The sequence below is a fragment of the Protomyctophum parallelum genome (genome assembly GCF_964188405.1).
Source record: "Protomyctophum parallelum genome assembly, chromosome: 3".
NCBI lineage: Eukaryota > Metazoa > Chordata > Actinopteri > Myctophiformes > Myctophidae > Protomyctophum > Protomyctophum parallelum.
In genome coordinates, this window is record NC_139698.1 from 18411614 (window position 1) to 18435397 (window position 23784).

The 23784-nt window shown below is 43.2% G+C and overlaps 2 protein-coding genes across 2 annotated transcripts in view; one reads left to right on the forward strand and one right to left on the reverse strand.

Annotated features, from left to right (window-relative positions):
- LOC310855982 (rho guanine nucleotide exchange factor 2-like) overlaps positions 1-4247 on the forward strand; it is a gene marked incomplete at its 5' end in the record, with an annotated part of 88136 nt that extends 83889 nt beyond the window's left edge. Inside the window, 4 exons of the mRNA XM_083761198.1 lie at positions 265-519; positions 1597-1776; positions 3026-3194; positions 3784-4247. Coding sequence (XP_083617324.1) covers positions 265-519; positions 1597-1776; positions 3026-3194; positions 3784-3866 — 687 coding nt within the window. The 3' untranslated portion in view covers positions 3867-4247. The remainder of the gene's footprint in view (positions 1-264; positions 520-1596; positions 1777-3025; positions 3195-3783) is intronic.
- Positions 4248-14667: 10420 nt separating this feature from the next.
- LOC310855983 (uncharacterized protein) lies at positions 14668-23784 on the reverse strand (the record flags this gene model as incomplete). Its single annotated transcript, XM_083761199.1, has 3 exons — positions 14668-17185; positions 18539-18606; positions 22169-23784. The coding sequence occupies 3 exons, from the start codon at positions 23782-23784 to the stop codon at positions 15570-15572; spliced, it is 3300 nt and encodes a 1099-aa protein (XP_083617325.1). The 3' UTR covers positions 14668-15569.

A 23784-nucleotide genomic window follows, 5' to 3' on the forward strand; every position in this document is an offset into this window, starting at 1 on the left:
ACAAATGAATGCAATCCTCTGAATTCAGTAATCATAATCCTAGCTTGTAGCATAATTATGTAATTCACATGTATATCTTTCCTGGTCTTTTGTATTGTGTATTGTGAGGTTTTTTTCTATATGATATTGTATTACTCGACGACACTGAAAAAGAGTTGAATTACTCAGTGTAATTTCGAGAATAAATAAAACTTGAATGAATGAATGATTATAGAACAACATTATAAATGTTACCATTAACCCCCCCCCCCCCCCCCCCCCCAGGCTACAGTGATTCGTCAGGACTCCATCCTGGCGTCGGTCTGCCTACGGGCAGGCCCCGCCTTGAACTCCGCCCCTTCCACGACCACGCTGAACAACGCCCCCGGAGGAGGAGGAGGCGGAGCCGGGCCGCCGCGCCTGGCGCGCTCCGTGTCCCGAGACTCTGGGCTGGACGCCGGGCTGGGGGGCGTGGCCCTGGGAGGAGTGACGGCGGCCAATGACGGAGTGATGCTGCGCGGACAGCTGGCTCTCCTACAGGTTCGGGATTTAGTGTTTTGTTTCCTATTTTCAGTTTAGTTTTGATTATGTTTTTTTTGAGTGGTGCAACCACTCCTACAACCAGCAATGTCCGTGCGTATCTATGTAGCCCGTGCCTATGTATCCGTCATGAGCCCGAGTATGTGACTTATTAGTACCAGTAGGGGGTGCCGGAAACAGAGAGGGATAGTGATGTGCCTGCTGCCTGCTAATGAGAGAGAGAGAGAGAGAGGTGGGGGGGAAGGGAGGGGGGGGGGGGGGGGGGGGAATTGCACCACTAAGTTCACACGGGTGATTTTTTTTCCCTCATTCGCCTATTTTTTACTGACATTAACATTGAGTGACTGCAGGTTCTTCCAGCGGTGAAATGTCAATTTAACTTAAAATGTCTTCAATTCACCATTAGTTTTGTTTGGTCTTATAAAGCATTATGGGCAATTCAGCTATCCAGTCAAACACACAGACCTTTTTTTCTGGCCATATATGGGGTGCAAATTGAGTGCTGGGCGTTACTATTTGATAGGACGGAGAACTCTGTCCTTTTCAACCTATCTTCATATAATAGGTCCTCACAAATAATCATGAAAAAACTGCGCAATCTTTTTCTACTCGGTATGTGTCTCATAGGAGGGCTGTGGGCAGTTCAGAAACCGTATTCCAGTGACATCATCGATGGGGAATACAAGCTAATATAAACTGTATAGGCTTTCTAGTCCTGAAAAGTTGCAATGCGAAAATGGAAGCCATCGTTCTCACGATATTGAAAATCTAAACTTTTTTGTAAAAAAAAATCTTGTTTTAAAAAAGATCTGCCTAATGATGATGTCACTGGAAGACTGTTTCTAAACTGCCCACAGCCATCCTATGAGACACAGACTGAGTAGGAAAGAATCGTGCCATTTTATCATGATTATTAGTGAGGACCTATTATATGAAAATAAGTGGTGAAGTGGTCCTTTAACATTGAGTGACTGCAGTTTCTTCCAGCGGTGAAATGTCCATTTAACTATACATTGTCCTTTCAATTGTAGTTTTGGGTTGGTCCTAATGAACTGTAATAACGCTTCCCCCCCTCAGGAGGAGGTGGAGAGACTCAGGGAGAGCGAGAGGCTCCGACAGCAGAAGGAGCAGAAGGAGCAGGAGCAGCAGAAGCAGATCAAAGAGGAGGTGCAGCCGCAGGGGGGAGGAGGAGGAGGAGGGGGGGGCAGGAGGAGGAGACGCAGGGGGAGCAAAGGGAGCACCGGAGACACGGAGGAGGTAAGAGGAGATCTTAGTGCATGGGTCTTCTTCAACAAGAGTCCTCTCTAAAGTTAAAATCTTTGGCCCCCTTTCCACTGCTTAAAGGAGAATTTCATACTAGAAGGCTTTCTTACCTTTTATTTGTGGTTTTTACGTCGCCACCAAAGAGGTCCAGGTGTTATTTTGTGCAAAAGTGCATTATTGGCTATTTCCCCTACCATAAGCCCTCAATGGGGCGTTGGGTTTTTGTGCTAATTCGCTTATTTCCATCGAAATAAGTAGTAAAGTGTGCCGCTTGGGATACTATTTACATTATGAAGAGAGGATATATACAAAAACAAATTGAGCGATGGAAATAAGCAAATTTTGAATGAAAGCAATTGCTTCGCATCCCTAAAGCCAAAGTGAGTGAATAGAGTGTGACTACAGATTGTCGCAGTCCCGCCCCCTACAAGGACCCAGGAAATAATTAAATTTCCCCATATACCTTTCAAAAAGTATTTATTTAATTTTGAATGAAAGCAATCGGTTCGCATCCCTAAAGCCAAAGTGAGTGAATAGAGTGTCACTACAGATTGTCGCAGTCCCGCCCCCCTACGAGGACCCAGGAAATAATTCATTTTCCCCCATATACCTTTCAAAAAGTATTTATTTAAAGACGGTTACGCCGCGGGGCAAAGCCAACTCGGATCGTGACAAATCATGACAATAAGGTAAACGCAATGTTTTGGACAGATCAAATAATTAGGAAGAAGGAAGAAAAAAAAGGCAGGGTACAACACTTTGTTTTGTTTTTCTTCTTACTAATTATTTGATCGGCCCCCAAACATTGTGTTTGTTGTCATGATTTGTCACGACTCCAGTTGGCTTTCTATGACGCTTAAAAGGTCTTTAAATAAATACTTTTTGTAAAACCTATGAGGAAAATGTATGGGCAATTAGTTCCTGAGCCACCTGTCGTTCTGAATGGGGGCGGGACTGCGACGCTCTGTTCAGGTTGGAAGATGCAGATGTGATATAAACCCATGGTAAAATAATAAAGAACGGAACCACTTATTATTATTATTTTATTTTTTTACATTAACCCATTTAGGCCTGACGTCGAAATAAAAAAAAATCTTCTAAATCACGACAGTTTACTGAAATACCTATGTTTCTGTATCAGTCCTCAATATTTCATTTCAAGGTACTCGGGTGTATGTCCTGTAGGTGTGTGTGTGTGCGTGCGCGTGTTCATTTGTGCGTTCTCCTCTCTGCTCTGAATCAGCCCGCGAAGAAGAGAGAGGGCGGCGACGCAGAGCCCCGCCCCACCGCCACCGCCCCATTGGCCAGTCAGGACCCCGTTGACCAATTGGACGGCGTTCAGGAGGAAGGCAGCGAGGAAGAGGAGGAGCTCGAGGTGGTGAAGGTGTCCCCTCGCTCCGACAGCCCCAGAGGTACAACGACCAGACTACATTATCTAACGAATAAAACCATAGTCTGTTCTAAATTAATACAACGGGTCGTTTCGAGGAAGCAATCTGATTGGTTGAAACGGCTTCTAGCCGTGGATCAAACCAGCACCGTTCACCACCTAATCAAAACAAAACAATTCAGCTGCTCTGTTTTCCCAGAGCGCTAGCAAACTCGGTGGCTAGCTAGTTTCTTGGGACATTTGTGCTCGTAGTGACTACATCTGTCATTAAAAAAATTATAATAATAAGCAAATTTTCTTAGTTTTAAGGGTAACTGTTGTAGAATTGCAATATTACACTCGAGGGTGTGGTTTAACGTGATTATTGCCACTTCAGTGATGCTTGCGGAACTCGACTACATCTCGTTCCTGACCGCATCCCTGTCGTGGCAATAATCACGTTAAACCACACCCTCTCGTGTAATATTGCTTAATTAATACCTTTTAATGGCTTGAATAATGTATCATCCTCTACAGTCATAAATATCAGTCCAACATGGTTGCTCATAATGTAACCCGTTTCATTGGCGTCATATTGAAAAAAAAAAAAAACTTCCAACATATTCTTTCAGACCTGCAAGACATCCCGGAGGAGTCCGAATTTGGGCCGGAGAGTCGGGAGGCAGAGCCTGAAGCTGGGACCACGCCCAGTTAACGGTGGCCCCTCCCACCGCAAAGCTGCTGAACGCTTCTGTGGGGGAAAAAAGAAACGGGTTCATTTTTCAACTGAAAAAAACAACAACTGCTGGATGAGTTCAGTTCAGCTCTGTGAAAACATTCATTGCATACTTACACACTACACTATACTATACTCAATGACTGTCGACTACATTATCGTACATACTGCATGACTATGGACTAATATAGTACAGACTACATACTCCATGACTATGGAAAAGTACATACTAGGGGGGTGCGCATTTCACATTCACATTCTGAAAGTTATTTGCTAGATATATCTCGAGTCCTATGTGAATCGCCAGCTTCATCGTGATAATAATTCTATATTGATTTATTCGGATGAAAACGCGATGATATTTTTACCGACGTCACAATTGTATCGCGTTTCCACTTCCACTTTAGGCGCGTCATCTTACAGTATGCCCCCGGGGGCTGACAACAATCATGTTACATTCAAATTAACAAAGGAGCAGACGGAATGTGATTTGACAATACATTTTTCATTTGACTTTTTACCGTCATTTTCTAATCACTGAATTGTATTACTGGAGATACAATAAATGATTATCATGTATGTATTATTAGCAGCTGTTAATGATGACATTCTGATTGTGTTGTTGTCTTTGGGGAAGATCATTTCTACCCTCCAGACGACCGCCGCGTTACAAAGCTGCAAAACGGCGTGACCACTGCCTTAACCCATTATGTTATAATTTAGCTATTGAAAAATAGGAGATCTACGAGCTTGTAGGTCTGCTATTTTTAAAAAATCGTTAAAATGCGCCTCAAATCTTTCAGAAAATTGTCATGATTTAGAAAACTTTTTTCGTTTTCTTTTTCGACGTCAGGCCTGAATGGGTTAACCCGCTCTGGGCGGCGGTCGACGGCCAATTACATACCGTATATGTTTGGGGGTCCTTGACATGAAAATGTCCGAGAACCAACTGACATAGAAAACATTCAGAGCCGTGTGAGCATCGACAACGCCATGGTCGCTTTTGGATTTAAATTCCGAAATGGCGTCTTTTATCTGATTTTTTCTTTTTAAACACGTTTAGAAATGATTAATATATATATTTTTAAATGTGAATCAATTGTTTTGCTTTGCATAGATTGGGGCAATTGAATTGAAGTGTGAACCAGATCGATTGGATCGCTACTCGCCCTAGAATCTGGATATGCATCCTGACAGAATCCGACAGAAACGATGTTGCTGTATTGTAAACATTAAGCCTGATTACGTTCGTTCAAATCAGTGAATAATCACACCTCTACTACTGTACTGTATTATGCACTCCATGACTACGGACTACATAAAACATATGACTATATGACTACATCTTTACTACATACTCTGTGACTATGGACGATGTATATATAGAAAGCATTCAAGTAGCAGTTGAGTATTCTGAACATAAACATGCGTAGGTCGCAGCAGCCCCGGCGAGGTTGAGGACCTCATCCAGAGAAGTTGAAAAATGAAACTTTTTTTTCTACCTCGAAGCGAAACGCCCGCTTTTTCACAACCCAAGTAAAGCTTCACCAACAAAACCGTCACAAAACGCCAAAACCATGACTTTAACAGCTGGATCCACCAACCGCCAACCTACCGACCGACCACGTCCTCCAATGGGGACGGGAGTGACGGTCAGAATTCAGACTCTCTTTGCTTTGGTTTAGTGAAAAAAAAACATGCATGAGACTTATGACCTGTCATAATATAATTAGATATGTTTTTTTAGCTATCCTCCTTAATATATATGATCTATCCTCTTTATATAAATGTTGGATCATCATCATCCGATTTGGCATTCCACCTCGGGGGGCACACAGGGCGGCGGGATGACGCCCGGTCCCTCGCGTTGGGATGCCGAGAGGAACGGTGACCGTTTTGTTTATCACATACCCCCCATAGGGCCTTATTTATTCACAAAGACGGTGAGACATAAAACGGACCCCTTTCGATCGAGGAAACGCTGTCGAAAAACAAATAATGGCTCAACGTGCGACGTTGGGGGGAGAAGATAATTGGCCTGCCCACTCTCGCCGCTATGCAGCCGTCGACAGTCGCTCTGTTTTTCGAGTTGGGCTGTCGGACCTTTTTTTACCAAAACCGTATGTATAGCGTCTCGTTTAGGAGTTTCACGTCTGACTGTCTTTGACATGAGCTTCGTTAGTTGCGAGGCGGCTCCTCCTCCCCGTTACCAGTTCAAGAGACATTATGGCAGCTGACCAAATTGGCGCACAAGGCTCAGTCGGCACCCTCAAGCATCCCTTGGTGTGTTTTTTTTTTTGCTACCCGCCTCACCCTCAAGGCAAACAAATACAGGGCCCGGGGGGGGTATGTGATAAGTTCTGAGCCCTCCTATCCTAAATGTACGATAATATGTTAGTCCTCCTGAGATGTTGTTTATGAAGGCTCCATCCCTGTATGTTATTGTAAACTCTCTTTGAGCGTTTTGTCTGTCTAAAACCGATATATCCGTTAACGTACTGACAAAGAGTCGGGACGCCCGAGAATGGAGAACTTGAAACCTTTTTTATGTAATCTTATGGAATGAGATTTAGACGTGTAGATTTTACCTTGCATTGCCAGTAGAGTTTCCGCGGAGCGCGGTAAGGAAGTATGTTATTTCTGATGTACTGTAACTTGACTTGTAGTCTCACTTATGATGTACAAAGAGCTGTGCTCCTCTCCTCTCTGCCCTGCTAGGACAAACGGCACCACCTGCTGTCTGGACGTGTTATTACACGTCAACAAGAAGGGCCCCCTCTCTTTTTGGGGGCTCCGATTTCATACCAGCAAACCGTAAAGTCACTGTAAATTGACTGCTAAAACTGTAAACTATCTGCTTGCGTGTGAGCAATACTGTACCTTTGGCGAGACAGGAGATAGTTTTGAAGTTATTTTTTTTTCTTTTTCCCTTTCGGTTTGAGTATGCAGACATTGAGTGCCGTTTGGTTCTTGCGGGGCATTCCATTGAGACTGACTGAATAGGGTCGGGGTGGGGTGGGGTGGGGTGGGGGGTGTATTATACTTGTTTTACAAATCTTTGTGCCTGCTTTTCTTTTGTTGTCTTCCAAAGGGCTCAGGGTCAGGTTCCTATATCTGGCTCACATCAAAATCCACTTGTATCAAACAGAAACCAAACTGCCTGCCTGGTTATCAGAGTAGAGTAGAGGGGAAGTCTTTGGACCATTTGTTTTTTTAATATATATATAAATAATAATTATATTATTACTTGTCGGGTGGGAACCTAGTATTTCAAGTATTTCAGAAGTATAGCAGATCGACGAGCTCGGAAAAAAACGCGTCGCTTCGTGTCGCGTTTTCGAGCTTGTGTGATCAAGTATAGGGCGTTCATTTTAAAGAGATTTTTGGGGCTTTTTTGGCCTTTATTGATAGGTTACAGTAGCTTGACAGGAAAGGGGGGGGGGAGCGAGACGGGGGGGGGGGGGGGGGGGGACACGCAGCAAATGCTAGCTGGATTTAACGGGAAAAAACACCAGAAGTTAAAATGTCGGAGATGGGGAGGTTTCCACCCGAACAGCGACGACATGAAGACGTGTCGGGGGGGCCGTTCGGAACCAAAGCTGTAGTGTGCTACACCAACGACTGACCTTTAACCCCTAGAGCCTTACCTGTATACTTCTCCTCACGGCGTCGGTGCTGCGATGCGTTGTGAGCTCATCGAGGTGCTATTTTCGGCTCGCGACGCCATCGCGTGAGCGAGGAAGTATCAACGGAAGCATCGCGGGCCGGTTCGGACTATAGCGCTCCGATATAGACTAACCCTGGCCAATAAGTCTTAATATTAATTTAATATGATAGAATCCTGGGAAAGTTGACTGAACGAGGGTTTATTTTTATTTTGATGCCACACATAACATCCGGTATAGCTGCCCGTGGTCCGGTCTCGGCTCCATTAGCACGAGCTGGAGTTAGGGGGGCGGTGGCCTTATAACCACTTGAGCTCCATTTCAATAATCCTATTTGTGAACATCGTTCGTCTGTATAACGAATGCCGTGCCCCAAAATGAGGATGCCAGGTTGAGTGGTTAAGACATCTGTAGACATGGCATTCACACCGGATACGATGCATTTATTTTATTTTTTCCGGGGGGGGAGGAACGAACTCAAATATGAAGACGTGATATTTTACACCTACGCCCGGAGAGAGAGACACACATTTAGATAGATATGTCGAAAAGTTTTCACCTCAAGCGGTTTTCGCTGAAGAGAACTACAGAAAGTGTGTGGAGAAAATTAAGCCAAAAATATCACATCCGGTCTGAATGCAACAAAGTGTTGAGTTTCCTACGATTCAAGCAACTGTTTTTTTATCGCGTTCAGTGTGAATTCACCATGAGCGTAACATCAACAACAAAATCAGAATCAGCAGGATATATATTTGTCATTTCCCCCCCTCTCATATTGCCCGATTTATTATATTTTAAGTAAAGTCAATCGTCTGTATAAATGTCTGATTTTTTTGGGGGGGGGGAAGATGCGAGACCTTGTAAATGTTTTATGTTGTAATTTTATTGCCTTTTTTTTTTGTATCATTTTCCCAGTTGACTTCCCGTTTACCGTGTGCTGTTCATAAACCTTCCAGAAATTCCGATCAGTGGTCCTGTGTGGTTTGTCCGTGCGCGCGTGCCTGTTTGTGTGCGTGCTTGTGTGTGTGCGTGCACGTGCGTGAGAGAGAGAGAATTATGGGGTGTGTTGTGTGTGTGTGTCACATCAAAGTCCAGTAGAGACAATGCAGCCACACCCAGGCAGCAGATGGTACGGTACTACAACAACAAACACATACACAGGCTGGGAGGTCCCGCTTTACAGCAAACAGCGGGAGGTCCATAAACAGGGCAGACACACCTCATGGCTGTCTATGTCGGCCAGATAAGATATTTAGTCGGCAGTATACATATTGTCCCAATTTAAAGGGATTGTGACATTAAAAAAAAGGTTTTGGAATTGTTCTTATTTTTTTTAGGTTTTCTAATCTCCCCAAAAACCCAAAAAGCATGAACTTTTAACATTCAGTAGATTTTCTGTGATCTGGGGTTTTCTGGCTCAAACAGGTGCTCTGATTTGCCGGCAGTAAGTGATGTAAGACCCTGCAAATCCCATATATGTCAATGGGATTTGCCAGCAGATGTCGCTGTTTTCACTGTGTTGCCTGTTTTCATTGTATCTCAAAAGGCTTCCAAACCCCAAAGAAAACTTCAGACCACAGAACTAATCCACTGAATGTTCAAAGTTCAGGTTTTTTGGGTGTAATTGAGGTCATAAAACCTAAAAGAAAAAAGAATAATAAATGAAAATGAATGTCATAAAACCTTTAAGAACAAAACCGCTGTAGTTGAGGCAACTTTTCATACTTACTGTGTGCATACACGTGTGCATTGACTATAATATATATTTTTTTCATATGGGCCCTTGCATGTCTGAAGTAAAATGAGACAGACAAATTCATATTTAGAAAATGTTTCAGATGTCAAACATTTCTGAGATGATAGCATGGTGATGATGATGATGATGGTCATGGAAGGGGAACCTTCTGAAAGCTTCATGGGCAAAGATAATCGACTTCAAAATCTTCAAAAAGACGGTCAAAATGACCTCTCAGACATGCTAGTGTTAAGTTTGTACAATTGGCCAAATCAATTTTATTCTATACCCTTTGGTGGGTACTACTAGATAATGACACATAACTCATGTCCATGGGATACTTTGATAATATTTGGAATTCATTCATATCACTTCTGTTTAACCACTTAGTGTAGACCCTCTATAGTCTGGAAATAAAAACGTCTGGGTTTCAGTCGAGGCTAATGTATATATAATACTAAGATGGACCACCAAACCTAGCTTCTTTCCAAAAAATTGCAGATCTACAAGCTCACTAATGCATCACAATGTCATAATGGTACTTTAAGTACATTTGAGGCCAATACTTTTGTACTTTTACTGAAGTCATATTGCAGTCCCTGGAATTTTACTTGTATTTCTATATTGCAGTATTGATACTTAAAGGACCACTTCACCACTTTTCAACCTATCTTCATATAATAGGTCCTCACTAATAATCATGATAAAATGGCACGATTCTTTTCTACTCAGTCTGTCTCATAGGAGGGCTGTGGGCAGTTTAGAAACGTCCTCCAGTGACATCATTAGGCAGTTTTTTTTTTTAACTATTTTATTTTACAAAGAAATTATCTCATTATCGTGAGAACGATGGCTTCCATTTTCGCATTGCAACTTTTCAGGACTAGAAAGCCTGCAGTTTCTATTAGCTTGTATTCCCCATCGATGATGTCACTGGAGGACGGTTTCTGAACTGCCCACAGCCCTCCTATGAGACACAGACCGAGTAGGAAAAAGAAAATGTTTTTCATGCTTATTAGTGAGGACATATTATATGAAGATAGGTTGAAAAGTGGTGAAGTGGTCCTTTAAGTCAAAATTGTGAGTACTTTTTACCACCACTGGTTGCCAGGCTCACATCTGTTTGCTTCTGTCTGATAACGCCATTCATTCAAACGTCTGCCTACCGGGCTGAGATGATGTTTGAACAAACACGGTTTAGTTTAGGGATAAGGGGTTTAGCGGTGACGAAAATGGAGCCCTAAGTTACACACCCCCCATTCAGAACGGGGACTGCCCTTAAGTCAGACCTCTCGTTTGTCTGAGCCGTGCTGCGGGTTACAAATCAACCCGTGCTGCGCGTTACAAATCAACCCATTCAGGGGTTGATTTGGTTTACGGGCACTGTATTTATCATTTAAATACCACCTACAGTGCCTGTAAACCTCAAGTTTAGCGGGCATAATTATACAGTAACATACGGTAATATACAGGTGTGATGGTACAATTCGGGAGTTTTACCGGACTCTTCATCTGTAACACCTGTAAAGGAAGTATAATAGGGAAGGGGCCCGGAAGTATATAGTTGGGAGTTATTCTGTGTGCGTATAGAACCTAAACTGAAACGTTCCTCACTGCCTCACCGATGGCATGCTCTCTGTGCAGTGTCTATAAACGACAAGAGTATAACTAACCACCATGCCAAAGATCGGCCACCTGCTGCTCTCCGTCGTCTACATCGCCACCTTCCTAACGGCGCTTCCCGGCAACGCCCTGGCGTTTCACGCCCTCCTCCGCCAGGTGCGGCGGCCAGGCGGCGCCACCCTGCCCCCGCAGACGACGTCGTCCTCCTCAACCTCGCCACCTCAAACCTCACGCTCCTTCCGTTAAAAATGAAAGAGGCTAAAGTTTGAATTGAGAGGGAGTGAAGATAGATTTTACCAGACATGGCAACCCTTCATTGAATATTTCAATAGGTGCACGCTAACCCCTCCTACACAATAGAATAGAAAATTGGAAAGAAAAGAAGAAAAAAAAAAGGAACTGAGTGTTTTTTCTTTATTTTATTTTTTTCTCATTTAAAAAAGAATAATGTCTGTAATTCACTTCATTTACAACAACATGTTGGAAAAGTTTGAGAGCAAGAGTGTCTGTCCTGTTGTCTGTTTTGTTTGTCTGTTCACACTGTCTGTCATTGTTTAACTGTTTTTAGTTTTTTCATGTTTATCACATTTATATGTCTTTTTTATTATGCATTGTATGTGGAACATTTACATTGCCTGTCATTTTTTTTCATTTTATATAACTGAACATTACATACATACATACATTATATAACATTATCATTGTCGATAATATGAAACGAATGAACGAGGCTGCAGGGTCGTCGGACGACCTGGCCTGTATAGCCTACCCTGCTTCCTGACGTGTATACCTTCTCCAGCTTCCCGTCCTGTCTCGCCGTCTGGAACTGGCGTGCTGTTCCTGGCGGCCGTGAGCGTCGTGGACCGCTACCTGGCCGTGGCTTCCCCCCCTCGGGTACTATACGTGGCCCGCAAGCCGCGCCCACGCGGCCAATATGGCCAGCGTCGTCTTATGGGCGGTGTCTTCTCTGAATCTCGGCATCGCCTACACGCCATCGAACGGTGGATTAATAAAGGCCCTGGTGGTGGTGGTGGTGGCGGCAAAAATAACACCACTCCCATCCCTCTCCCCCCCACTACTCCCCAGCTGTTTTCTGGAGGGGAGAGAACAGATGGTGGAGGTGAACGGAACACTGTCCCCTCCCCTCCCAGTGAGCTGTGGCGTCCCACAAGGAAGCATACTAGGGCCTTTACTGTTCCTAATATATGTTAATGACATGACTTCAGCTTGTGACTGCAACTTGTTCCTGTTCGCAGATGACTCAGCACTGCTGGTCTCGGACAGGAACAAACTGCAGGTTGAAAAGACCCTCAGCTCTGAACTCGGTAGAATCTGCACCTGGCTCGCTGATAACAAACTATCCTTACACCTGGGAAAAACTGAATCCATCCTCTTCGGATCAAATAGTAATCTCAGCAAGGCAGATGGCTTCTTGGTTAGAGTGGGTGACAATATTATCACACGAAAAGATCAAATTACCTACCTAGGTTCCATCCTGGAGGCCAATCTTTCCGGTGATAAGATGGCCACCAACGTAATCAAAAAAGTCAATCAAAGAACAAGATTCCTTTACAGGATCTCCTCACTGGTCAGCAAAAACACCTTGAAGACCTTAACAGGAGCCCTCGTACAAGGTTTCTTTGACTATGCATCCACCTCTTGGTACCACAGCACCTCAAAGGCCCTTAAAACAAGGCTCCAGACCTCCCAAAACAAACTGGTCAGGCTCCTACTTGGCCTCACCCCCCGAACCCACCTCACCCCTGCCCACTTTGACAGGCTGGGATGGCTTAGGGTCGTCGACAGAGTACAGCATCTTGCAATGGGTCTGGTCCACAAGATTCGATACACCACCAAGATACCCATGTACCTGTCTAAATACTTCCTTAATGTAAACGAAGTCCACACCCACAACACCAGAGGGAGTGCAACAAACCATGTACAACCCAGATTCGGCACAAACAAGGGACTAAATTATTTTCGCTCCTATGCCACCAAAATGTGGAACGCCCTACCAACAGTCATTAAGACATGTGAATCCCTTGACTCCTTCAAAACCGCTCTCAAAGGGCACCTACGGATGGCTGCAATTCGAAACTGGCCTCTGTAAAATCTGAATCCCCCCCACCCCCCCCACCCCATTTTCCCTCACTGTATATTGTATCTTTTCCCTTTTTTGCTTCCCATATGATGAATTTAGCTACATAGAAATGTCTATTTGTATGTCTCTAAATGTTTGTATGTCTTTAAATGTTTTGATGAATTGAACAATGTGGACCCTGTTGTAAACAAGTGTAATGCTTAATTGGGTCGTCCACTCACAGTTGACAGTCTTTGTATTGAGTTTGTGCTTAAAATGTACTGTAAATTCTACAAACTGTTAATAAATATTTCAATCAATCAATCAATGTTATTAACGTGCTACTTAAACCTGAACGCGGACCAGCTCGGCTGGGTCCTCGCCCGCGTCCGTCTGGAGGTCTTCGTGGTTCTCTTCTGTGTCCCTCAGAGTGATGAGTCGGTCATGAACGAACAAATCAAAATAACTATTTATTTTTGGTGAACGAAACTGATCCGGTCACTTCCGTGAAGGATCCGTTCTGAAATGCAAGACAAAAGTGATCGGCCCCTCCTATACACAAGGTTTAATATTTGTATTTAGTTCAATGTTTGTTTTCACAATGAAGGGAAAATGTAAGTCATAATGTGCCTTACGTCATATTGTCTCTGTATTGTTAATGGCGTTTAATGTTTGTGTTGGCACCGTCTGTTTTACCATTACATCACCTAATCAACATGAGTTAGACTTTAATATATTAGTGACCCTCACTTCACACGGGTGTGATTTTTTTTCTTAACAAAAGTGCCACACTGCTGCAGAGAAGGTTATAATAATTATATAGTTTAGGCAAACAGATTATGTGCTCCATTTTCACCGCTAAACTTCTTTGCCTTTTTTTTTGTTTTACTATTTTGCTAAACATTTTTGAATAGTTAAAATGGCCAGTCTACAAGCTCATGTGTCAATGTAGATTGGCTAGTTGAACTATTCAAAAAAGTTTTTCAATTTAGTACAAGGGGTTTAGCGGTGACGGAAATGGAACCCCTCATCTCCCAACAGAATAAAAAAGCCAAAGACCAGCGTTCATGTTTGTACATCCACATGTTATTATTTTATATTCAAATTAACATTTGACAATTTCCTTCTCCTTCCCACCCTCATCTTGTCATTAGGGCCCCAACATCATCATCTTAACCCATGCTGGACGGGAACCCGTTTTGGTGTTTTAACTAAGCATTATGTTATACTTTAGCTATTGAAAAATAGCAGATCTACAAGCTCATTGGGCTAAATACGGCCATGCCCACTAGGTAGGGAAAAAAAAACCTCTTCGATTGGATTGAGAATTTGAGAGCTTGGAAATAAACAACCAAAACTTTTTTTTCTTTTATCGGTCAACCATTTACGGACAGTGGAACATTTAATTGTACCAGATATAACGTATAGGCTAGACCAGGGGTAGGCAACCTTAGGCACGGGTGCGTGCCAACATTAATTTGAATTATTCAATAACGTTTAGTCAGTTAAATGAAGTCCCAAAAGCACATGATTCTATAATGTTCATTCAAACTCCTGACTCTGACTGGGGACTGGGAGGGAGTCTGGTTTACACAAAATCAGTTAGAAATATTTATTTATTTATTTCCACTTAGTTTTTATTTGAGGAAAAAAGCCATGAACAAAAACGAGCAACAACCACAAAAAAACAAGAAAATATTACATTTTCGATGTGGTGTCATTAAAGTTAGTGTCGATGTGGCACACTGACTGGCAAGACATGTTAAACATGGCACTTCATGTCCAAAAGGTTGCTGATCCCTGGGCTAGACTGCTCTGTGCCAGCTATGTGATGTCATTTGAATGGCATTGTGTTCAAGGTTGTGCAAAACGGAGAATTGTGTAGGCTATAGTTCTTTTTAAGTGTTTAGTTTTTCACCAATTTCTCACATGACTCACAAAACTACAAATACTAGGCCTATATTACTGTTACTATCAGGGCAGGGATTTCATGGAGGCCATGAGTGCCGTGCACCCTCTGTGACCCTCAGCTAGGCCTTCTTTCTGCCCGTCAAAGAATCTATGCCCAGAGGCCAGTGGCATTGATGACCTGCCCACATGCACTGCCCCAACTTATTTTATTTAGCATCTCTGCTCTTTCTGATCAATTCTGTTTCTAGACACCAGTAATTTTGTTGCTATTCGGAATTCTTATAACCCCTAAAATGAGTGGAATCCAGTGACTATGATGAGTGTATGAACTAAAAAAATTAAACTTAAAGAATTAACGTTAACTGCTTGTTTATTTCACATCAGGTCAAACACTTATTTATTTGGATTCTTAGGCTATACCAGCCTTACAGTATAGAGCAGAGAAATAGTCCATTTTGAAACGAAAGAATGCTTAATAATCTCACATCACATTAAAAAGAAATATTGCATAAATCTATTACAGTGCTTCAACCAGGTGTAATATTTAGTTGACTCTATTGAATATCATATCAATATTTTTTTGTGTAAAGTTCAACACAAAAGAAGCTCACAATAATCCACTCCCTTCTAGGACACTCAAAAGCATGACAGTGATACAAAAAGAGTTTTCATTTTTGCTTAACAGGAGAGATGATCAGAGGAGAAGCTTTCTCATCACCGTTAGGAATGACTGGTGAGAAAAACGGGAAATACATTTTCTGAACATTTAAGCCTACGCAGCAGAGAAGAGCCCTGGTTTCAACATCATAAAAGGAGAGCTGCTTTTTCTCATAATCCAGAAACACACCAATCTTCTGGACATCGATTTTGACAGAGTTGGGTGTCACACATTTATTCTCAGCTGAGTAGTTTCCTCCATTAACCACCTGCAACGAGCTGGCGCCTCCAAAACAAGACAGCTGACTAGTTTTTCTGTTGATAGACTGAGGAAACACCCCAATGGTCCACGCAGTCTTCCCTTTAAGCTGAACCTCATAATAAACCTTCCCTGAAGAAAAGCCCTCTTTTCCCAGCACACAGGGAACTGTTTCAAATCTCTCTTTCTTGTCAGGAAGAATCTTCTTCACCTTTCCATATTTCACTTGCTTCCCGTCCAAAGAGAGGACGAGGTTGGGGTGCGCTGTGTCAGGGTCCAGAGTCACATCTACTGCATACTGCTGCTGGATCTTCTTCAGCATGACCTCGGGGAGCTTCTCCATTTCTCCATCCAGTGTCTCCTGCAGCTGAGCGATAGCTGTGTGTATATTCTTCACACTCACCTCACAGGACAGCTTAACGTCACTCAACTCGCTCAGGTGTGCTACGCTGTAGCGAGACGGGAATCTCTGCAGAAGGTGGAGGTGGTCCTCGGTGTGCGAGAGCTGCTCCAGCTCAGTCCTTTTCCTCTGGAGCTCAGTGACATCTTCCTCCAGCTTTCTGATGAGGCCCTCGGCCTCGCGCGTTGCCGATCGAGACTTCAAGTCTATCACCTCGATGAGCTCAGCCTCTGTTCTCTTAATGGAAGACACCAGAGCAGAGCAGACCTGAACGGTGTCCGCTTTTTCATTCTCTGCCATTATATTGTTCTTCTCTACTGTGACTCTGAACTGCTGAATCTTTTCCTGTCGCTCCCGGATCAACTTCTCTAGCTCAGCCTTTTTCTTGTCCAGCTGCGGATGCTTCTGTTCATACTCTACCTCTATCAGGACCGTGTCGTGATCTTTATGTTCTGTCTTTGAACATGTGATGCAAATGTACTTTCCGTCTCTTCTACAGTAGAGCTCCAGCATCCTGCCGTGTTCTTTACACAGCCTGTCCTCCAGTTTTACAGGGTCGACTAACTTGTGCGTCTTCAATGATGCAACTTTATGATGAGGCTCCAGATGCATCTCACAATAAGAGGCCACACATGATAGGCAGCTCTTCACGGCATTAATCTTGATGTCAGAGCAGACATCACAGGGCACCTCCTCTGCGATGGGAATGGGAACATCTAGTTTAGACATCTTGAAATGAGCAGCCACCTCAGAGATCAACGTGTTGACATAGAGATCTGGTCTCGGGTCAAAAGCTTTTTTACACATGGGACATTGGCAGACGTCACTGCTGTCCCAGTACTTTGTGATGCAGGCTTTGCAGAAGCTGTGTCCACACGGAGTAGTTACAGGCTGACTGAAGAGATCCAGACAGATGGAGCAGAGAAAACTGTCCTCTGACATCGCACTGGTGCTGGCAGAGGCCATAGCTGTAGGAGGAGAGGAGAGGAGATGAGATGTTTTATTAACCCAAAGATATCATAGTGAAAAACATACATTTTGTAATAGTGACTGTAAAGCACTCTGAACACAAACTAAATGGCTGCCATATATTGTAAATGTAGAACATAAGATGTGCTGAACTATATGCTATTATAAGAGGAGGAAGAAGAGGAGAGGAGATATGTTATTAAACCAGAGATGTCAGGGGACTGCTCTTAAATCAGACCTCCCGTCATACATACATATCTAATGGTTTAATATACTGTAAATGTAGACAATAAGATGTGCTGAACTCACAATTAGTTGGAAAAGTGGGTTTGTTGTATTCTTAAAGTATTTTATAAGAATTCTAGACAAGGAAAGCACTTCCCAGTTTACTTTTGAATTCTCACACAGACATTTGTGTTTACTGGCTTTCCATTCGTTGATAAGGTGTAAGGACAGTAACACATTACATTATCAATATGTAAGTTTCATAATTATAGTACTCGAATCCACTCTCCTGGCCAAGACAAAAGTGTGTGTGTGTGCGCATTCTTGCATGTGTGTGTCAGGCTAATACAGAGTAATATTGGTATATATATTGTCTTGTCATTGTGTGCCCACAGCTGGTTATTATTCTTTTTTTTTTTAAGATATTTTTTTGCGGCTTACGCCTTTTATTGATTTTTGAAGGGACAGACAGTAGGCTGACAGGAAACGGGAGAGAGATGGGGGGATGACATGCAGTAAAGGCCGTGTCGGGTCCGGGAGTCGAACCCGCGGCACACTTTATTACCAGTCCGGTGCCCAGACCGTTACGCTACGGCCTGGGCCACAGCTGGTTATTTTACAACCAATGACACATGCAGGCAGGGTTAATGATTTAAAATTAACATAAAACTTAATCTCTCCGACCTCTGAGCTAATTACTTTAGGTACTAGTTACTTATAAGCACTGGGAATCTTTTAATAGCACACAAGCCGAAGAGGACTAAATTATGCATCTTTAAAAAAAGTATTTCTGCAAGTTTAATATTAACGGGACCATACAAAGCATCATATTTGAAAACAAAGTTAACTAAATAAGGAATAATTGTGGGTAACTTGAACCCCAAACGCATGGCAATTAAAGTAAAAGTGTCCTTCACTATTTTTGCTATATTAATGTAAAATGAAAACACAAACAACTCAACTCAAGTCAAGTCTAACTACAAAACAGTAATAATAGTTCGGGTACTTAGACAGTGAAAGAGACTGGTGTGGAGTCTTCATGTGGACTCAGGCTAAGCAATTTCATCATAACAACCACTCCCTATTACTATAAGATCTTAATACAAACAAGAATCATCTGAACTAACCTGTTTGAATGTAGCCTAGAATTTCCCTTTCTGTGAATGCAGACTTTGTTCTCCCCCTTTTTGTGCACCTTTAAAAAGATAGAAACGTGCAACGATCTTCCTCTGATGTGAAAACCTTTCAGAACAGTTACAGTTGAGGCTTCAGTAGGCAAAGGTTTTGTTTCTGCAGAATTACTGACTGTAGTGTATAAGTTTCGTTTCCGTGAAATGGCACTACAGTAATGCTCCTCCCCGATCCCTGGCCTTCTCTTCCTGATATTATAGTTAACTCTTTAGGGACAAGTCATATAAAATAAGTGCCATGATCCAGCTGTCAGACTTCAGTTCTTGTCTGACTCTTGGTGAGGTCCTGCATGTGGTCACTGTCTCCACCAGGCCGAAGGGCTGTGGGGAGAGTATGTTTTGCACTCGGTCCGTCCGTCCGTGTGTGTGTGTCCGTCCGTCCTTCCGCCCGTCCGTTATCAGCTAATCTCCGGCACCGTTGGCCCGATCCATGCCAAACATTGCACACACACTCCCTGGATGACAACGACGAACCTCTGCCCCAAATATTCCTCAACGGCCTGTTATAGCGTCACCATGAGGCCGATTTAGGCAAAACACACGTCCGTTATCAGCTAATCTCCGGCACCGTTGGCCCGATCCATGCCAAACTTTGCACACACACTCCCTGGATGCCAACGAAGAACCTCTGCCCCAAATATTCCTCAACGGCCTGTTATAGCGTCACCATGAGGCCGATTTAGGCAAAACACACGTCCGTTATCAGCTAATCTCCGGCACCGTTGGCCCGATCCATGCCAAACTTTGCACACACACTCCCTGGATGCCAACGACGAACCTCTGGCCCAAATATTCCTCAACGGCCTGTTATAGCGCCACCATGAGGCCGATTTAGGCAAAACACACGTCCGTTATCAGCTAATCTCTGTCACCGTTGGCCCGATCCATGCCAAACTTTGCACACACACTCCCTGGATGCCAACGACGAACCTCTGCCCCAAATATTCCTCAACGGCCTGTTATAGCGCCACCATGAGGCCGATTTAGGCAAAACACATTTCTGTAGATTACTCGTACACATTTTATCCATACATCACACAATTCGGTATACACTATCTCCATAGTCATGTGATCAACACGTACCGGCACCATTTCCCATCTTCCATCCTTATTGGCTAAGATTGGCTTCCAAAGCTCACAGGATTGGTCCGTTTAAAAAATGCCACAAATCACAAACACAGTGTGCAATTTCCGTGAAATTATACACGCACATTTCCACTAGGCCGAGGACGACATGCCACAATCTTTTCCCCGAAATCAGCCTCACAATGGCGCTATAACAGGCCAATTCCTGTTTTTAGCTATAACTGCATCGATCTGTATACAACTTATGTATGCGCACTCCCTAGAGGCCATGGAAAAACATTGTCCCTGCATCCCTCCACATCTGCCGGTTATAGCGCCACCATGAGGCCGATTCACATTCCACATTCCTTATGTTAGTCGCACAGATTTCATCCAAATCTCATGCAAATCGGTCTACATGATCTCCGTAGTCATGTGATCAAGACGAGTCTGTTGGATTTCTCAGATTCTACACTGATTGGCTTACACACTATCTCTATAGAGTGTCGCAGTCCCGCCCCCTTTCAGAATGACGAGTGGCCAAGGAAATGATTCTCCATTCATTTTCTCCATAGGCTTTTCAAAAAGTATTTATATAAAGACGGTTACGCCAACTCGGATCGTGACAAATCATGACAACAATCACAATATTTTGTGCCGATCAAATAATTTGAAAGAAGAAAATAAAGGCAGGATACAACACTATTTGTATTGTTTTTCTTCTTACTAATTATTTGATCGGCCCAAAACATTGTAATTATTGTCATGATTTGTCACGATCCGAGTTGGCTTTGTCCGCTTTGTCCGTCTTTATATAAATACTTTTTGAAAAGCCTATGGAGAAAATGAATGGAGAATCATTTCCTGGGCCACCCGTCGTTCTGAAAGGGGGCGGGACTGCGACGCTCTATAGTCATGTGTCAAAGACGGATCTGTCCGATATATCATTTAACATCCTAATTGGCCAACATTGGCTTTCAACGTTTGCAGGATTGGCCCGTTTTGAACAAAAAGCCTCAAATCACCCAAGGCAAGAAGAAATGACACCCTTTTCACATTTGCCTATTATAGCGCCACCAGGAGGCCACAACCTGACCTCCCCTGATGGAGACCTGTGCCGATGGGCACTTTATCTAGTTGCCTATGATGTTGTCTGTTGATCATCAAGTCAATGTTCTCAGTACAGTAGACAAGCGGCAGGAGAATGGTCTCTGAATCCAGTCCTGAAATATACACCACACATACCTCCTCCTCCAGTCCCCCTGCATTGCATCCATGTGGACTGAACTCAGACAGAGAGAATTTGAGAGCTTCGTTCTTTTTTATCGGTCAACCATTTACTGACAGTGGGAAATGTAATTGTACCAGATATACTGTAACGTATAATGCTAGACTGCTCGATCTGTGCCAGCTATGTGATGTAATTTGAATGCCATTGTGTTCAAGGTTGTGCAAAATAGAGAATTGTGTGTCGTTTTCGTTTTGTATTTTGAGTAACATAATTCATGTTGGTGATTATATAAAAGGTATCATATTCATTTATCGTTGTGAAGTTCACTCTATATCCACGGGCATGTCATGATGATGCCATTACAAAACATGGGCTACATGGAAGAAATGTTTAATAAAACGAACTGCTAGAAGGTCCTAAATTAACTTAATTAAGCAGTCACCGTCTCTGTGTCATGATGTTCCTTCTTAATTTCTTAGTAATAGAGATTGACTACTATACAATCAAATAAATCTGTATAAAAGATAATTTCAGATTTCACAGAGGGAAGGAAATACTAAAATAACTGTTTACTTCATTAAAACAGTTTGCGGGGGAGAGTTGTTAAAGGGGCGAGTCGTTTGGTATTCCCCACATGCACTGCCCCAGCTTATTTTATTTAGCCGTTTTCTGCTCTGCTCTTCATGATCAATTCTGTTTCTAGACACCATCTGAATTTTGTTGAGATTCGGAATTCTTATAACCGCTAAAATGAGAATCCATTGACTATGATGAGTGTATGAACTAAAAAAAACAACACTTAAAGAATTAACGTTAACTGCTTGTTTATTTTACATCAGGTCAAACACTTATTTTGATTTATAGGCTATACCAGCCGTACAGTATAGAGCAGTCCATTTTGAAACAAAAGAATGCTTAATAATTTCACATCACATTAAAAATATTTTTTGCATCAATCTGTTACAGTGCTTCAACCAGTTGTCGGAATAATATTTAGTTAAAGCTGCTATAAGCAATAATATGTCAACATTTTAATGACTTTTTGTAGAACGCTCCCAAACAAAATGTAGTCTCTGTGACACATCTAGGGGCTGCAATCTGTATTCAAAGATTTTCCTAGAAGCTTTGTCATTGGTCGCTTATAGCAGCTTTAACTATTGAATATTGTATATAATATCATATTTTTTTGTGTAAAAATCAACAAAAGAAGCTCACAATAATCCATTCCCTTCTAGGACACTCAAAATCATGACATTGATATAAAAACTCATTTTTGCTTAACAGGAGAGATGATCAGAGGAGAAGCTTTCTCATCACCGTCAGGAATGAGTGGTGAGAAAAACGGGAAATGGATACTCTTATTATCATATAAGCCTCCGCAGTAGAGAAGAGCCCTGGTTTCAACATCATAAAAGGAGACCTGCTTTCCCTCATAATCCAGAAACACACCAATCTCCTGGACATCGATTTTGACAGAGACAATGGCCGTCACACATTTATTCTCCGCTGAGTAGTTTCCTCCATTAACCACCTGCAACGAGCTGGCGCCTCCATACCAAGACAGCTGACTATTCTTTCTGTTGATAGACTGAGGAACCACCCCAATGGTCCACGCAGTCTTCCCTTTAAGCTGAACCTCAAAATAAACTTTCCCCGAAGAAAAGCCCTCTTTTCCCAGCACACAGAGAACTGTTTCAAATCTCTCTGTCTTGTCAGGAAGAATCTTCTTCACGTTTCCATATTTCACTTGCTTCCCGTCCAAAGACAGCACGAGGTTGGGGTGCGCTGTGTCAGGGTCCAGAGTCACATCTACTGCATACTGCTGCTGGATCTTCTTCAGCATGACCTCGGGGAGCTTCTCCATTTCTCCATCCAGTGTCTCCTGCAGCTGAGCGATAGCTGTGCGTATATTCTTCACACTCACCTCACAGGACAGCTTAACCTCACTCAACGTGCTCAGGTGTGCTACGCTGTAGCGAGACGGGAATCTCTGCAGAAGGTGGAGGTGGTCCTCGGTGTGCGAGAGCTGCTCCAGCTCAGTCCTTTTCCTCTGGAGCTCAGTGACCTCTTCCTCCAGCTTTCTGATGAGGCCCTCGGCCTCGCGCGTTGCCGATCGGGACTTCAACTCTATCACCTCGATGAGCTCGGCCTCTGTTCTCTTAATGGAAGACACCAGAGCAGAGCAGACCTGAACGGTGTCCGCTTTTTCATTCTCTGCCATTATATTGTTCTTCTCTACGGTGACTCTGAACTGCTGAATCTTTTCCTGTCGCTCCTGGATCATCTTCTCTAGCTCAGCCTTTTTCTTGTCCAACTGCGGTCGCTTCTGTTCATACTCTACCTCTATCAGGACCGTGTGGTGATCTTTATGATCTGTCTTCGAACATGTGATGCAAATGTACTTTCCGTCTCTTCTACAGAAGAGCTCCAGCATCCTGCCGTGTTCTTTACACAGCCTGTCCTCCAGTTTTACAGGGTTGACTAGCTTGTGCGTCTTCAATGATGCAACTTTATGATGAGGCTCCAGATGCGTCTCACAATAAGAGGCCACACATGACAGGCAGCTCTTCAGGGCTTTAAACTTGGTGTCAGAGCAGACATCACAGGGCACCTCCTCTGGGATGGGAATGGGAGCATCTAGTTTAGACTTCTTGAAATGAGCAGCCACCTCAGAGATCAGCGTGTTGACACAGAGATCTGGTCTCGGGTCAAAAGCTTTTTTACACATGGGACATTGGCAGACGTCACTGCTGTCCCAGTACTTTGTGATGCAGGCTTTGCAGAAGCTGTGTCCACACGGAGTAGTTACAGGCTGACTGAAGAGATCCAGACAGATGGAGCAGAGAAAACTGTCCTCTGACATCGCACTGGTGCTGGCAGAGGCCAT